Source organism: Psammomys obesus, unplaced genomic scaffold (assembly GCF_907164565.1).
Source record: "Psammomys obesus unplaced genomic scaffold, mPsaObe1.curated_primary_1811, whole genome shotgun sequence".
In the NCBI taxonomy this organism is placed as follows: Eukaryota; Metazoa; Chordata; class Mammalia; order Rodentia; family Muridae; genus Psammomys; species Psammomys obesus.
The window spans coordinates 6783454-6800226 of NW_026596046.1; the positions used below are offsets into that span (position 1 = coordinate 6783454).

A 16773-nucleotide genomic window follows, 5' to 3' on the forward strand; every position below is an offset into this window, starting at 1 on the left:
TAATGATTCAATCAGCACCCCTGGAAAGAATTTAGAGAAGATTGTTGGTAAAGTTAGGTTCTTTTTTTTTTTTTTTTTTAGATTTATTTATTTATTTATTATGTATATAGTGTTCTGCCTGTATCTGTGCCTGCGTGCCTGAAGACAGCACCAGATCTCATAATAGATGGTTGGGAGCCACGATATGGTTGCTGGGAATTGAACTCAGGACCTTTGGAAGAACAGCCAGTGCTCTTAACCTCTGAGCCATCTCTCCAGCCCACGTTAGGTTCTTGTTAGTGGTAGAAAATCTTAGGGGGCAGTTTGGAGTTTAGAAAGGCATACTCTTTTTTTTTTTTTTTTTTTTTGGCTTTTGGTTTTTCGAGACAGAGTTTCTCTATGTAGCCTTGGCTGTCCTGGACTCAGGAACTCACAGACATCCTCCTGCCTCTGCCTCCCCGAGGGATTACAGGTGTCTCCCACCCTGCCTACCTGAAAGGCACACTCTTAATAGGTGAGCTGGGGATTTTTTGAGGTCAGAGAATAAGAACAAAAGCAGCCTGACTGTCATTGGCTGATGAGACTCTCTAGCTAAAGGCGGGCTGGTGATCAATGTGATGATTAATTTCTTGTACCTGTTTTTGCCCTCAGCTTCCTGATATGATTTAATAAAAAAATGTTAATGAGTAGATGTGCACCTTGCAGATTTTAAGTAGAAATGACTGATTACTTTTTGTATAAAAGTTTATATTTGTGATTCTTTTAAGATTTTTTTTATAAGATCACTTATTTAGATTATTATTTAGATAAATAATAAGATAATTGATCCTTTCTTTGTAAAGAGAAGCTGGCTGAGAAAGTTACCTTGCTTGCTTACACTTTGTTAATATATAACAAATGGCTTGGTTATGAATGTATGTGGGAATAATTTGTTTTCTTCACCTGTACTGTGTAAAATGATTTTCATGTAAAGGTATTGTTTTTCCATGATCATTTACTAAAAGAAAAATAGAAAATAAGCACATTGTAATTTTTATACTACTTGAAAGATTTTGCTGGGATATATAAGCTGTGGGGAGAAAAAATAAAGTTGTTGGAGTTTGTTGTATGTGTGTGTGTGTATGATTTCCCCCCTTTTATTTTTATTTTATTTTTTCTTATTCACTGGCCCCAGTGAATTAAGAGAATTTATTGCTGGCCACACAGAGACTTCCACAGTCCCAGGGAATCAAGCTTTATTCCCTGAGAGAAAAGCCTGTTGTGTCATCAGATGCCGGCTCTACGCTCCACCTCGGTTTACCCTGACCTGTCAAAGCTGGCTTTTGACACACTGAGCCATCTTGCCGGCTTTCTTTCTTTTTGAAATTGCTTTGTGGATGTGTTTTTTAATTCATCTATCTAGAGCAAGACAAGATTTCTCTGTGTAGCCTTGATTGTCCTGGAACTGCTTTGTAGACCAGGCTGGCCTTGAACTCACAGAGATCTGCCTGCTTCTGCTTCCCTGAGTGCTGGGATTAAAGGTATGCCCCGCCATATCTGGCTGCATTTTGGATTTTTAAAGTAGTGGAAGATGTTATATAATTTCTAATCCTCCTGCCTCTACCTCCTGAGTGTTGAGGTTACAGATGTAAGTGATTGAATCTAGAACTTAGTACATGCTTTGTAAGCACTCTTTAAATTTCAAAGCATTCCTGGCCCCTTCTTTTAATTTTAATTTAAATTTCTTTTTTAGATAAGGTCTCACCATATATCCCTGACTGTCCTGGAACTTGGTATGTAGACCAGGTTGGCCTCAAACTCACAGAGATCCTCCTGCCTCTGTATCCCAAGTGCTGGGATTAAAGGTGTTTGATACTGTGCCTAGCCTCTTTATTTTATTTTATTTTTTAAATTAAGCATATATAGTTTAGCAGATATAGTTTAGCGTGTGTGGGTATGTGGGGGGTATGTGTGTGCTTAGCTTGTGCAAGACCATGGGGTCAGTCTCCAGCACCAATAAACAAGCACACAGATAAATAACACGGTGAATATGAAATATAATTATCTTCAAGTTAAAAATAGCCTTCTGCCGCTTTTAAGTGCATGACTGTGCTTTGCCTACGTGCATGTACCATGTGTGTGTTGTCTGGCCTCTATAAAGTCCAAAAGTGTGTGCTGGATTTTTTTGGAACTGGTGTTACGATGGTTGTGAGCTTCCAGGTAGGTAGGTGCTGGGGACCAAACCCAAGTCCTCTGGAAGAACAGCCAGTGGTCTTGAGGGCTCAGCCGTCTTTCTAGCTCTGGTAAGGCACCCTCTCATGAGTTCTTTGGAGGCTCTCGCTCTGCATTTGTGAATTCATTTTCTTAAATCTCACCCCCTTTACAGACCCAGCCCTGAGCTGTGTTGAACCACGTGTGCCTTTTGGTCAAGCTGGGGTCCCAGTAAGGTGGCTTTTGGATTCTGAGTATCTAAGGCGTTTTGGGGTTGTCTTCCTTCAGCGTGCTTGCGGAACACACAGAGCTTTCTTGCTGCATGCTTCTAAAGTTTTCTGCTGTCCTCCCATGTCTGATGAGAAATTAGTCTTTATTCTCTGTTGAGCCCAGGATTGTTTTTTTTTTAATTAAAGATTTATATGTGTATTTTATGTGTATGAGTGCTCTATTTGCATGTAAGCCTGCACAAGGGCATCAGATCCCATTACAGATTGTTGTGAGCCACCATGTGGTTGCTGAGACTTGAACTCAGGACCTCTGGAAGAACAGTCAGTGCTCTTAACCACTGAGCTATCTCTCCAGCCCCCAAAATTGATCTTTTACCTTTTCTAGGTGGTAGATTTCTTTCCCTAGTAAGGATTCTTTCTAGAATAGCATCTTTTTTAGAAGAAAATTTACTTGTGAACAAAAAAATAGCAAAAAACCCCCACCTGCATGAAAAAAAAATACAGAAAGCAAACATAAGAAAGATTTTTTTTATCAGCGTTACTCACTCTAGTTCATAGAAAATGAGAGTGTAGTTTAGTCTCGTGTCCTTGCATTTTTTCCACATTATCTGTAGCAAGAATTGTTACTGTAATTGAAGAACAACAACCCACATTACTAAAAATACTGAGCGACTACCGCCAGCTTTTCCAATGACATAATGCCCCGCCGTTACTGCCAGGTAGTGGCTTTTAATGAAGCCAAGTTTGTGAGACTGGGACTAGTAAAATTTGAAATATTGCCCTTAATGTTTCTCAGGATAATAGTCCCATCTTAGAAAAATGGTGCTTTGCCAGAATGAAAAGACTTTCTCCGATCTTTATACTGAGTGTATGACCGAGGGCATACACTCTTTGAGTCCACTGAAGGCTACGCTAACTGACATTGCTGCTTACATTCAAAGGAGCCTGCGTTTTTGAGGAACTGGCTGCTCATTAGACCTTTCTGGATCGGCAGCCAAGCTGTGGGCCACAGAGCCTGAGAAGTCCTCGGAACTCAAGCTTTGCCTAGGAGATCTCAAGCCTTTTCTGTATTTTTCTCTAAAGGAATGCTTTCAGGTGTACCACGATTTTTGTTTTTTAGGGTGAGGCCACCAGCGTGTACTCGAGTGAAATCATAAAATTGGGCTTTATCCAGGAATTTCAATTTCTTTACGGTCTGCAGTGAGTTATTTCAACTGTATGCCTTTTTAATAAAAGCATTTAGTGTTGTGCTGTAGAGATTACATTCTTTTGGCTTTGGAAAAATATTTCCTGTTTGGTTCAAGCCATGAAGGCCTGTTAGGGGCTAACATCTGGAAGCTGCAGGGGAGGGGCCTGTCTTCCACCTCCAGGGCCTTTGGGTTGGGACCCTCAGGAGCTCTTTTGGAGACAGTGAACCTTCCTTCCGGGTTGGAGGAGGGGAGTCCCCCCCTTTCTCTCTGGTTTTGAATGTCTATCACTTCTACTTGGGCAACTCTCATTTTCATGTTCCCCTTGTTTGGCATAAGCTTGAACATTTTCTGTATAGGGGAAAAGCTGAGAAGGTGACCCTCCCCCCCACACTCTCACAATATTCAGGCTGGACCATGTCTTGCTGATTCTACAAGCATTAGGTTCTTGAGAAGACCCATGCAGATCTGCCCCTGTGGCCTTGACGGGAGGTCTCTCCTGGGGACAGCCAGTGTCTTGGGAACACTGCCCATGAGTTCTTTTGGGGAGGGGATGCTTAACCTGCAGGGTGAATGTTTACATGATGTGTACATGACATTTGTCCTGACCACACACAACAACAAAGAATGCCAGGCAACTCTTGGCAAGAGCCAAGCCTCTGGCCTGGTGGCCTTGGATGGGTGGATGGGTGCCTCTCCCAGAGAACCTGATAAATAGCTTCTCCAGGGGGCTGATCGCTAATGTTCTTTGTCAGTTCTGCAATCCACACCTCACAAGGGGATTGATGGTCCAGATGTGATGAACATGTTTCCTAAGACATAGGCCCAAAAGCAGAACAAACAAACAAACAAACAAACAAACAAACAAACAAACAGACAAAAAAACCTCAGATCTGGTCTCTTCCTGTTCCATAAGCTGGTATTGCTGGGGTTGGGGGTGGGGGTTGATCCTGAAACTTGCTCCTGTGGGATAAATGTGCCATGAGTGGGTACCAAGGGTCCCAGCAGCTCACCTGCTCGCTTTTCGTAATTTATTGGCACGCTCGCTAAATCTTGCCGCATACCCATAGGAGGCCACATGACAAGCCCGTGAGGCAGCTGTTAAAATGGAAAGCTCAGTGGAACAAGCACTCACATTTCCTAAGCGCTTCCTACGGGAAAGGCATGACCATGGGACTTTGTGGGGTGAGGGCGGGGGTGGAGGAGTTGGTAGGGGAGCGGACTTGTGCTTTACAAACCCCAGCTGCTGTCATGGATGCCTTAGGAGGTGGCTGAGCTAAGGCAAAACTGAGGGGCAAGTTGGAAGGGATTTTGACTATAGGACAGAAAGGTGGCTAGGCCTTGTCAGTTTCTATCGTAGGCTGAGGTGGTATTTGAGCTCAGGCCTCGGTGACTCCTGGAGTCCTTGATCTTGGTTTTGGTGGCTTAAGGAAGGCTCCTCAAGGGTGCTGCCTGTGTCTGGTAAGCCTTGAGGATGGAGTTGCAGAAATCCAAGAGTAGGGGCTACAGGAGCCCATTGGGTGCTTCAGTGTAATGATGGGAGCTCTGATTTAAGTCAGTAACAATCTGAATGCGTTCCACAGAGCTTGGAATCAGACAGGCCTGGGGTCATGCTTCGCTGCTTTTATGAAGCCTTGCTTCCTCCTCTGTGTATCGGGGGCAAGCAGGATACAGTGAGAGAAGGTAGTGGACACTCAACTGCCTCTTGGCAACTGGAGCGCAGAGAAAGTTTGTCGTCGCTTTTCATTATGGATGGAGGTTAGATGGATGGGAGGGTGAGGGGAGGACAGGACAATTGAAGGCTGAGTTTGTTCTGTCAGATTTGAACCAGCCTCTGGGTCAGTTAGTGTCTTTTGGGCCCGTCTGGTGCAGAGCACTTGACAGTCCCAGGAAAGAAGTAGGGCAGGCCTGCCTGGGCGTAGGGTCAGCAGGTTCCCGTGGTAGCCAAAGGCATTGCCGTTGCTGATCATGTTGGTGAGGAGCCTGGACTTTCTTGATCACGTGTTCTTGTGTGTAGAGGGCAAGCGCCCTCTTTGCTAATAGAAAGTCTTGGCTTTATAGAGACTTGTCCCTTTTATATTCACTTGGTCATTGCTAACAAATAAACCACCAACCCTTGATGTCTTTATTTTAAATATTTCTGAGAACATTTTTTTTTTTTTTGTATGTGTATATTTTATACTCAAATGACTAGTAGGGGTGGAGAGATGGCTCAGTGGATAAGAGCACTGACTGCTTCTCTGGAGGTTGTGAGTTCAATTCCCAGCAACCACATGGTGGCTAATAACCATCTATACTGGAATCTGATGCCTTCTTCTGGCATGCAGGCATACATGCAGATAGAGCACTTGTACATTAAAAACAAACAAACAAAAAAACTTTAAAATCTTAAAAAAGTTGAGTAGTGAAAGAATGTTCAGTTTTCCTTCATTATCCCATGGGTGATGGGTTCAAAGACAGCCTAATTCTGCCTGTTCTCAGGTCCCTTGCCAAATGGTACATTGGTGTGTAGCCTACTCCTGGATACCCTAGTCTCCAGGTGACTTAGAATTCCTAATACAAGTAAACGTCATAGAAGCAGTTGTTGCCCTTTATTCCTTAGGGAGTCACGATAAGGACATCCTTACATGTCCCATACACTCCTCCCTGCCCCCCGGCATTTTCAGTCTGTGGTTGGTTGGATCCATGGGTTTCCATTCAGCTGTGGGCCGTATGTTTATCCATTGACATTTTAATCCGGGAAAGTGGGCCTGAGGGTTTGGGTGGACACAACCATGTCCACTAATCTTGGCAGCCTGGACACCTTTAAGTTCTCCCCCTGGTTGCTGATTGGCAGAGCTAAAAATTCCTCCTGGACTTTTTGCTATCAACAGCATTTGGAGCCTCAGAGAGGCTTCCTGAAACAATGGCTCTCCAGAGAGGAGTGGGAACCTGAGATGCCCTCGAGGCTCAAGCCTGGACTGCAGGTCCAGATGAATCTCTGTGAGACAGAAGGAGACAGGTGGATAAAGAGGAGGCCAGGAAGGGGAGGGAAGGAGGAAGAAGAAAGGGGCAGGGTAGCCTGCTTCCCCCCCCCCCCCGAAAAGGCCAGGAGGCGAATCCAAAGTAGAGTTGGGGTGAGGTCCGCAGTGCTGAGTCTCTGGGCACGTGGAAGTCAGCCAAAGGCAGGCAGCATCTTTGCTCACTGCAGAAGGGGCTGCTTGTCAAGACCTGGATGTCACCCATCTGTATGATTAGCTCCGGGTCTGTTTCCAGCAGAGGTGTGATAGGAAAGGGATACAGAGGACGGTTACGGTTGATTAGCTTCTGTGTAAGGGGATAGAGAGATGTGCCCTTCAGCTCACAAGCCACCGAACTCCCGGTGCCCAGTGGCAGGGACAAAGGGGAGAATCCTAGGGACTTGCATAGTGACTGTAACCTGGAAAACGAGCACCTTAAGTCACAAGGGACAGAGGTACTGAGGTTCCAGCCAGCTACTCTCTGCCTTCAAAGGACCTGCTGTGTGCACGGCCCCTGAGTGGACTAGAGTGAAGGATGGAAAATCATTTAGTTGTTTGAATGTGATTAGGGTTTAAAAAAAATAGTCTGGGAGGGACTAGGTGAACATTTTTATTTATTTATTTATTTTTTTGCCTTTATGTGTTTGTATGTGTGCAGATCCATGTAGGTAAGTGTTTTCGTGCGCATGTGCTGGTGTGTGTGTGCACATGCCTGTGGGGGCCAGAGGTCAATCTCAGGTGTCACCCACTATCCACTTTGTTTCTTGAAGACAAGATCTCTCACGGGCTTGGAACTATTTGATTAGGGAAAGCTGTCTGACCAGATGCCCCAAGGATCTACCTGTCTCTGCCTCCTCATGGCCTGAGTGACAAGCTTTTTTTTTTTTTTTAATGTGGTCTGGGGATGGAATTCAGGTCCTCACATTTGCATGGGAAGCACTTTAACTGAGCCATCTCCCCACCCCAGACAAAGATGGTTAAAGCAAACTGTTCCTTTAAAGAATTGAAATAGTTGGAGTGGTGGCACACACCTTTAATCCTAGCACTCAGGAGACAGAAGCAGGTGAATCTCTGTGAGTTGAAGCCAGCCTGGTCTACAAAGCGAGTCCAGGACAGCCAGGACTACACAGAGAAACCCTGCCTCGAAAAACCAAAACCAAAACAACAACAACAAAAAACTTGGTGGTGGTGGTGCAAGCCTTTAATCCCAGCACTCAGGAGGCAGAGGCAGGTGGAGCTCTGTGAGGTCAGCCTAGTCTACAGAGTGAGTTAAGAGACAGATAGGGTGACACAGAAACTGTCTCAAAAAACCCAAACCAAACCAAACCAAACCAAAAACAAAACAAAACCCCAAAGAAACCCAAAACAAACAAACAAATAAACAAACAAACCCCCAAAGCCAACACCAACAACAAAAAAACACAAAACAAGCAAAAAAAAAACCCGACCAAACCAAAGAAATTTAACTGCCAGAGTAAAACTAATTATATCCCTGCTTTTTTCTCTTCTTCAGAGGCTTACCCTGTGGACATCCTGGAGGATGACCCCGACGGCTATCAGTCTGCTGCACAGGTTTACTACGATCTGCTCAGGGAAGGAGCCCCGAGCTCAACAGAGGTTTTCTCCCTTCCCACAGGGGAGCAGGTGTGACTGACTTCCTTACAGGAACACACTGTCCAGTCTAACTTAGAAAGCGACTATAGGAAAAGTATCTCAGATTTAGAAGAGCAAAGCCCTAAGAGGATGCTGGAGTGCGGGCCCGTGAGTGTGCCTCCTGCAGGCCGTGGCCCAGACAACCTCTGGGAGTCCCACGCCTACCACTGATGAGTTCTGAGGACTCAAGCAACTGTTTTCCCCTCTCTGGCTGAAGTTCTCATAATTCAGGGCACTGGCATCACTTTCCTGGTGGGGCTGGCATGGGCGACAAATGAGATGCTACGTGTAATGCCCGGCTGACCCCTGTCTCTTCATGTTAAAGTGAGGGGGGTGGCTCGTCTCTGCTCCCTAAGGCTTGATTCAGTTCTGATGTGTGATTTGGAATGAAGCCAAGCCACCTATAATCTTTGGTACCGATGTGATTCTGCGCATTGTGAATAGGTACTGCAAGGAAAGGGATGCAGAGAACTGGGGAACTTTGTTGGGATTGTGGCAAAAGTTAAAAATAATGTGTTATTACGTGTTGGTGTATGTACATGTGGGCATGTACATGAACATGCCAGTGAGTGCACATATGTGTAGAAGCCAGAGGGCAACCTCGGGAGACAATAGTGTATAGACTACAGTCCACCTTGTATTTTGAGATAAGGTCTCTCTCTAGGCTGAATGACCAGCAAGCCTATCTCTACCTCCCCAGTGCCGGGGCTACACGCGTGCGGTTCTGCGCATTCCCTATCTTTTATGTGTGTCATGGGCACGCAAACGCAGGCCCTCCTGCTTACAGTATGAGCCGTCCCCAGTCCAGACCATTTAGAGACTGCGTTCCTCCCCATGGGAACCATGGCCGGTACCTACGACGTTTGTTTTAGGTGTGGATGATTTCACTCCTGCCAGAACCAGTTGTGATCTGGCAGGCAGAGCTGGTAGAGGAAACAGACTCTTGTCCCAGAGCTAATGAAGAAGGTGGCTTGTGCAGTTATAAACTGGCCTTCTAGAGATGTCAGCGGTGGGAGCTACCTGGCAAAGTTGCTCTTAGAAGAACGCCCCTCCGATGGGTGACCTGAAGTTGTCGCACTGCTGCGGGAGCTTGCTGTCCTCATGTGCTTTTGGCGCCTCCCAGTGGTGCCATCGCAGAAAGACACAGGGCTTCATCCGACACTACCTGATCTGGCGGGTGTTGGTGCCAAGCTGCAGCGTGGGAGATGCAGCAAGAGCTGCCCACAGGTTCTTTAGGGCACAGCTCCCGCCATATGCTGTTGCTGCACTCATATTTATGCATAACCTAAAAATAAACTCCAACGTGGGGTATGCTCGGTGAATGGATAAAGCCAAAGTTATCAACAAAAACAGAAAGCAGAACAATTGTCGACATGACATTGTTTTGCTACGAGGTGCCAGCATGACATAGGACTTTGTGCTTCCTCCTTTTCTAAAAAGAAGGAAGTCAGGCAAAAACCATCCTTTGCTTCCCTGCTATTTAGCAGCGAGTTTGGACGCAGAGGCTTGGGCAGAGGGCTGCCATTTGACACACTGAACCGAGCTCACCAGGAGTGACTTGAACCTCCTCACATCTTGCACAGGATTAGTGGGGACCTTTTGTATCCAAAGATTCTCGGACCGAAAGGAAAGATGAGGAGGATATAAGATGTCTTAACTTTCTGCTTTCCACCATTAACTTTTTTTCCCCTAGTCTTGACATTGTTCTGTCACATTTAAACATAATACTTGCCGATTTCTCTGGTGTAAAATTTTAAGGCGGACAGTGATGGGCTGTAAACATGTTCAGGTTGTTTCCTTTTAATTTTTATTTTCTGCTTTTTAAATTTTTTTTTTTTAGTCTGGGTCTTACTGTGTAACCCAGACTGGCTTCAAACTTTCAATTTTCCTGCTCCATCTTTCCAGACCCTGTGATTTTTGCCTGCTTGTAAAAACCTGTGTTAGATTCCTCTCTGAATACAATGTGTCTACAATAAGCAACTTTTCAGATTGTTGTGATGTTTTGTAAACTTGGTATTTAATGGCTACTCCTGTAACAGCTACTCCCGTGGAAGAGCCCCTTGAGGGCCTTTCATTAAAGTCACTCCAAAACAGGGAGGTACCAAGATGTTTGCCAGCCTCAGGATTTGCCAGGAAACAGGTCTCTGTAACGGTGGTAGCCTGCTCTAAAGTTTTTACAAGAACTTGCTTGCCTTGCTTAGCTGCACATTCTTTTCTAATTTTCCTATATTCTCAGTTTAAAAAAAAAAAAAAAGGTGGGTAACGTGTAAAAAGCTGTGAGCAGAGGGTTAGGTGGTTCCAAAGAGCCTTCAGACGTGGCCCTATGAGACAATCTGGTTCCTCTCACTCATTAGCAAAATAGCACCTTGAGCTGAGTTTCCCACTTATGGGGCCGAAAGGACAGGGCTGAGCTTGGAGGGCTCAGACACAGTACATATTTTAACGACTTTTCAGATCGGGAGCCGAGGCCACAGGCAGCAGGAGCATCTGTGGAGACAGGCTCATTCTCCAGAGCGGCTACCAGAGCTCTAGAGCAGATGAAAACGACACCACCATTACTTGTGTGAGGTGGAGTGAGGCCATTAGTCTCGCAGGTTGAGGCCCAGGGATGTCCAGGGTGGAGAAGGCTGCAGGAATCACAAAAAAAGGGAGGGAGCTTAAGGGGTGTTTGTTAGTGGAATAGATATCTGATCCATAGATTGGTGGACAGGTGATCTTGGGATGGGAAGGCCTGCTCGTGGAAGACAAGAGCAAGACCTTTGCCCTGTCCAGGGTGGCTAAGGCTTCTGTCTCCGTCTTTGCTGTATCCTGCTAAGTTCCTCTCTGTTAACTGTGTTCTTGCAGAGAACATGATGCTAATTGTCCAGAATAATAATTTCATTTGCTTTTTTTTTTCTTTAGGTCAGACTTGAAACTTCATCTCTTTGTTTTTGCACTCTGTACCGTGACGAACCTCAACATAAAATACTGGTTCTGGTTAATCCCCAGGACACAAAGACAGGTTGGCAGTTACTTTTTAAAATTATTTGATTGGTTCATTTATTGTATGCGCTTTGGTGTTTTTGTCTGCTGCATGTATGTCTGTGTGAAGGTGTCAGATCTCCTGGAACTGATGTCACAGACAATTGTGAGCTGCCATGTGGGTGCTGGAAATTGAACCTGAGTCCTCTAAAAAGCAATGTTATTAACTGAGTCATTTCTCTAGCCTTGTGGTTCTTAGTTATTAATGGATGTGTGTGTGTGTGTGTGTGTGTGTGTGTGTGTGTGTGTGTATGTATGTGTACACATGCTCAGTAAGCTCTCTATGACTGAGCTGCACATTCAGCTCTTTTGTTTGGGACAGGGTTTCTCTGTGTATCCCTGGCTGTCCTGGAACTTGCATTGTAGACCAGGCTGGCCCTGAACTGAGGGATCTTGATTTCTGTGGTATGCAATATACAGGAGTCAAATACTTGGGGAATGATGACAATGTTCACTGTTGATCATTAAGGTAGACTCTCTTGTTTTCAACTTTTAGGGGACCTGATGGTACATTCCTAATTATCTTTATTGAGACATGGATCGTTTTGCATGTCTCTGACCACAGTACCAACTCAGAGCTGCTTTTGAGGCTCACCCTTGCTCTCCCCATTAACAGCAGTTTGCAGAGTTGTGGGCACTGGGTAGGACACTATTGGGCCATCCCCATGACCTTGTGGAATGAAAGGGTCATTCTCGTCACCAAATGCAGTGTTCAAGAAGGGCCTCAGAGTGGTCAAATGACTTCATCCAGAGCATGGCAGGGCTCAATTTTTGCAAAATGACAGCTGGGTAGGGGTTCTGTTTCTGGTGCTTACCGTTCTGTGGTCTGTGACTCACTATGTATATGTATATGTATATGTATATGTATATGTATATGTATATGTATATGTATATGTATATGTATATGTATATGTATATGTATATGTAACAAGTCTTGTTTTGCTCCAGTCATGCCTTGTTGATACTACAGAAGACTAAAATAATATATAATTTCTTTGTGTTCATATTAAAAAAAAAACTAAATAGGAAACTGAAACAAGGGGGTTCTCCATTCTCCTACTATCTATCTATCTATCTATCTATCTATCTATCTATCTATCTATCTATCTATCTATCACTATTAAAGTCTTTATGTCTTCTAAAGCTAAAAACCTTCACTAGGAATTTTCTGTGGTCCGTTGGGATCTAATTCTCCGTGAATCACTCTGACTAACCTGGACCCAAATCTGGGAGGCATAGATCTCAATTCAGGGGGAAAAAAAGAGCAAAGTTCACTCATCGAATCCCTCAGTCTCATCACCAGGTCATCTGCAGCCTCCTTTCCCTCTCTTTACCATCCCCTGCATTGTGGAGGGATAGACTCCGGCTCCATGGAGTGGGGCCTCTGGAGAGAGGAGTAAGCTTGGTCAGCTGTGCTTAGGCAGGATCTTGGGGACTGCTGGGAGTGAGCAGCTTGCAGTGGGGTGGGTCTGCCTGAACCCAGAGCACCAGCGAGCTCTAGGGAGCACCTTACTTCTGACTTGAAACAATACTATGTAGCGTTTTTCTTGTTTATTTTGCCTCTCTTACAATGCCACGTGCTGCTTTCCAGTGATGTGTAATAATAACAGGACTCTGGTAATAAACCTTTTAATTACTTAGGCCTCCTTAAATGATGACATTTTGGGACTCTACGTTCTTAACTGCTTTTTTCAAAAGAGGAATTCTCCAGCTCTCCACCTCCCTTAGAGAATCCTTTTGCTGGTCACCTGTCTGCCTGGCATTGGTGACATGAAGACCACGGTGACATCTTTGGGAGCGAGCTGCTCAAAAGTATGTAGGACTGTTCTTCATGCTGCTCTTCTTGCTAAATGTAAAGCGCAAGTGCATTTAGCGAGCTCTCTGGGCTTGGGGGAGGGGTGTGTGTGTTGGCAAAGCCTCCTTATTGCCCTGGGGCAGAAAGAGGTCATGTGGGAGCTCTCCTGTCACAGTGAGGGTTTCTCCTTGCTCTCCATCCAGCAGGGCCTTGAGTGCCCTGAAGAGAGGACAGCCTCAGGTTTTTGATAGTACCTTGAGTTTGCAACCCGGCTATGGGACTCAGGGAATGGGGAGGAAAGGAATCCTTCAATGCACAGATTATGCAAACCTCTAAAATGACTCATTTTAAGAAAATGTCCAGATATCAGCAGCTCCTCCACCCTATATATAGACATTGAACAAGAATCTGGCATAGGGCTCTAAAGGCAGCCTGCACGATGTAAACATACGATAGGTTCTTAGAAATCTGTTTTCCATTTGTCCGGTACTTGATTTTCTGTTGTTCTTTATGGGTGTACCCTAGTACATATTCCAAAGTGCAGAGGGATCTCATGGTGGCCCCGTGTGTTCTTATGTAAGAGTGCTTTAAATAAAGTTTCCGGATGACTTCCTGCTGCCTTGCGCTCCATCGTTGCTGGCTGCGATTGTTGAAGGCTTCAGAGGAGCACTTGTGTTCTTGATGCCCGTGTAGTCATTTAGAAGATGACTCGAGTTCTTCCGAGAACGCACATCTCGGGACTCGAGACTTGCAGACCCTACAGCTTGAGGGCTCTTCACAGCTCTGCCCAGTCCGTGTGACACTCACCCTGGGGCTAAGCTGTGCCTATGGAGAAGGGAATTGCTGGCTCCTGGCCTTCTAGTGAAGGCGGATGCGTGTTCTAATGGAAGCTAAAGGGATCAGAGGCTGTTTGCTCGGCCCTGTGTATGAGTTAATTATTGATAACTGTGTGTGAGTTAATTATTGATAAGCCGGTTGACTCCATTACAGTGACTTCCGATAAGTCTGTAAGCAAATGAAAAACATCCTGGAAGGGCACGTTCCCCAGTGGCAAGCAGTTGATGCTTATGGCATCCTGCTGAGACTCAAGAGACGGTACGTTCCACCATTCTCCCTGTAGGGAACTGCATATGAGGTCCACATGAAGGTGGCTTCGGAAGCAGGCCTTCTTCTTGCTGCAGCTTGTGAGCATTTATTCTGATTTTCTGCAAAGCAGCTGGTTTGTATTCTGGTAAGGGGAAGAGGACATAGGTGCCCAGCAGTCCCCCTTTTGAGGTATTCTCAGCTTCCCAAGTGCCTCTGTGTACTTCATCATGCATTATTTTCTTTATTTTTCTAATTATTAATTGATCTCAAGTGATTATGAATACACAAAATATGTCCTCCTGCCAAATGATGGGCGGCCTTCCCTCTATTTTTTTTTTCCTATTAAACCCAAAGCACTCACCCTAGTTTCCATGATCGCCACCAACTGTGACCTTTGCTTTTCCTATTTCTCCCTGTGTCTCGCATATGTGGTAGGATGGCCATGGATTTGGGTGTCAAGCAAGGGGACGCGTGAAGTCGTGTGATTGTGTCAGCCGGGCTAATTGGCTGCTCTGAGCATCAGGTTCGCCATTGCAAAGTGGAGGACATCTTATGCTTTCCAGGGTATTTGTGGAAACTGAATGACTTGTGGCAGAAACTATTCCTGCAGACAGCGGGACCTCTGTGAGCAGGATTCCTTCCGGTGGTCCACCATGGCAAACCCTGTTTTACTCTTCATCTCTGCATGTTCACTGTGTGAGAGAAAGACAGGATTTCAGAGGGATATGTTCATGTCTTAACTCCTGGCCAAACTCTACAGGCTGGAGTTATGTTCCGAGCACGTTCTGCCTGCCGTGCCACAGGCAGTCTAATCTGACTTTTAGCCTCACTGTCGGGATGTTTCTCTGCAGACCTCACAGTGCATGTTGTGTATTTGGTTCCCAGACACCAGCTGATAGGCTGGGGGTGGGTGGCATGTGTCCATCCTGGGTAAAAACGGTAGCAGTTCCAATGGGGGGGGGGAGATACCAGGAGCCAGCTGTGATCCGGTGCCCTCTTTGGCCAGCCAGGCCTCACCTGAAGCAAAGAATGTCTGTCCATGTAGTATTTAGGGTACAAAGGGAGGGCTGGAGCAATGCCGGAGGAGACCAGGCTGCAGATAAGGGATGTGGGTGTCCAAAGCTCACAGTGGGAGCTGGGGAGGTGTCTCAGCAGTTAAGAGTGTGCACCGGAGTGTGAATTCAGCACCTAATAAGCCATTTGTCCCACATCCTCCTTTAACTCCAGTTCTAAGGCATCTGGTGCCCACTTCTGACTCTACGTGGACGTATACACATACCCATATCATACTCACACACACTCTCTCACACAGCACCTAGACTCATTCACTTACGCTGCACATGTACGCATGCGCGTGCGTGTGTATGCGCGCATACACACACACACACACACACACACACACGCACATATATGCTTACACACACGCACATGTGTGCACGCACACAAGTTAATGAACAGCTAGAAGCCGGCCTTTGAAGGCATTCGGAAATCCCTAAAGGTCAGGGCTCTGCCAGGTGGGTTTTAGGCACTGTGGCTGCTTTTCGGAAGGAGAAAAATGTATCATCTTTGAATAATTCTGCTTCAAGTCTAAATACATCGATTTATCAACGTTCAATTCTAAATATCTTGTTTTCACTTCCTGAGATCGAGTCTTTCCTGATTGCCTAACTATTAACCCCACTTCGATGCCAGAGGGAGCAGGCTTCTGGCCTGATGCCCTGAGCTAGGGTGAGGTGGCTCTTCGTACGACTGCGAAGGCTGTGAAGCCTCGTTGGTGGCCAGGCAGAGAAGAGGACATGGAGAGATGAGTCAGTCTTTATTGGGGATGCTCTGGTCCCTGCGCCCTGGGCTGCCCTGTTCCACTGTGGGGCAGCCCAGGCCACTAGGACCCAACGTGCTGCTCTGCCATGAGTCTCCTTTTGGACCTGGTGCCTTTCACCCCTGGGCCATCCACGTTTGTGGGTGTGGTCTCCTGACAGGCTGGTTCTTCTCAGGTTTGGTGTTTCCTTTTTCCTGTTTCTCATTGTCTGGCTGGTGCTTCTATGATGTTTCTTCCAAAAAGTGGATCATGCGGGAATTGCCATGTAATCTTTTGAGGCTGTGTCTGGCAGAGACAGTGGCAAACAACAGAGACCCTGACTCAAACAAGGCAGGCAATAAAGAAGGACACTCAAGGCTGTCCTCTGACCTCCACACATGTGCTGTTACACACACACACACACACACACACACACACACACACACACACACACAAGGACAGACAGACAAGGAGACAGACAGGGATATAGGAAGACAGACAAAGACAGAGACAGAGAAGGACAGAGAGAAAGAGAAGGGCTTCCCATGGCCACTTCTTCACCTACTCTTTCTAGTCTGTTCTTGACTTTGTGCTTTCTTGGGAAAAGAAGGTTTCAATCCCAGGATTGTAGTCTCAGGTCCTGGCAGCTGTGAGAGAAATTCTGAGTCTAGAGCTATTTGCCTTTGCAGTGAGGATGACCCTCTGACCATCATGTATTTGGTATTTGTTTTGGGGGTGCTATTCTCCACATCCACAGCCAACTTTTCTTTTTTTCTTTCTTTCTTTCTTTCTTTCTTTCTTTCTTTCTTTCTTTCTTTCTTTCTTTCTTTCTTTC

The 16773-nt window shown here is 45.7% G+C and overlaps 1 protein-coding gene across 2 annotated transcripts in view; it reads left to right on the forward strand.

The window, feature by feature from the left end:
* Window positions 1-16773, forward strand: part of LOC129688561 (protein FAM169B-like) — an 80893-nt gene that overhangs the window by 14077 nt on the left and 50043 nt on the right. The window contains exons 2-3 of one of the 2 annotated variants that reach the window (XM_055623468.1): window positions 8099-8229; window positions 11140-11239. In XM_055623468.1, coding sequence (XP_055479443.1) covers window positions 8099-8229; window positions 11140-11239 — 231 coding nt within the window. Of the gene's footprint in view, window positions 1-8098; window positions 8230-11139; window positions 11240-14157; window positions 14239-16773 lie in introns of those variants that run through there. The other variant, XM_055623470.1, reaches the window with a different exon arrangement.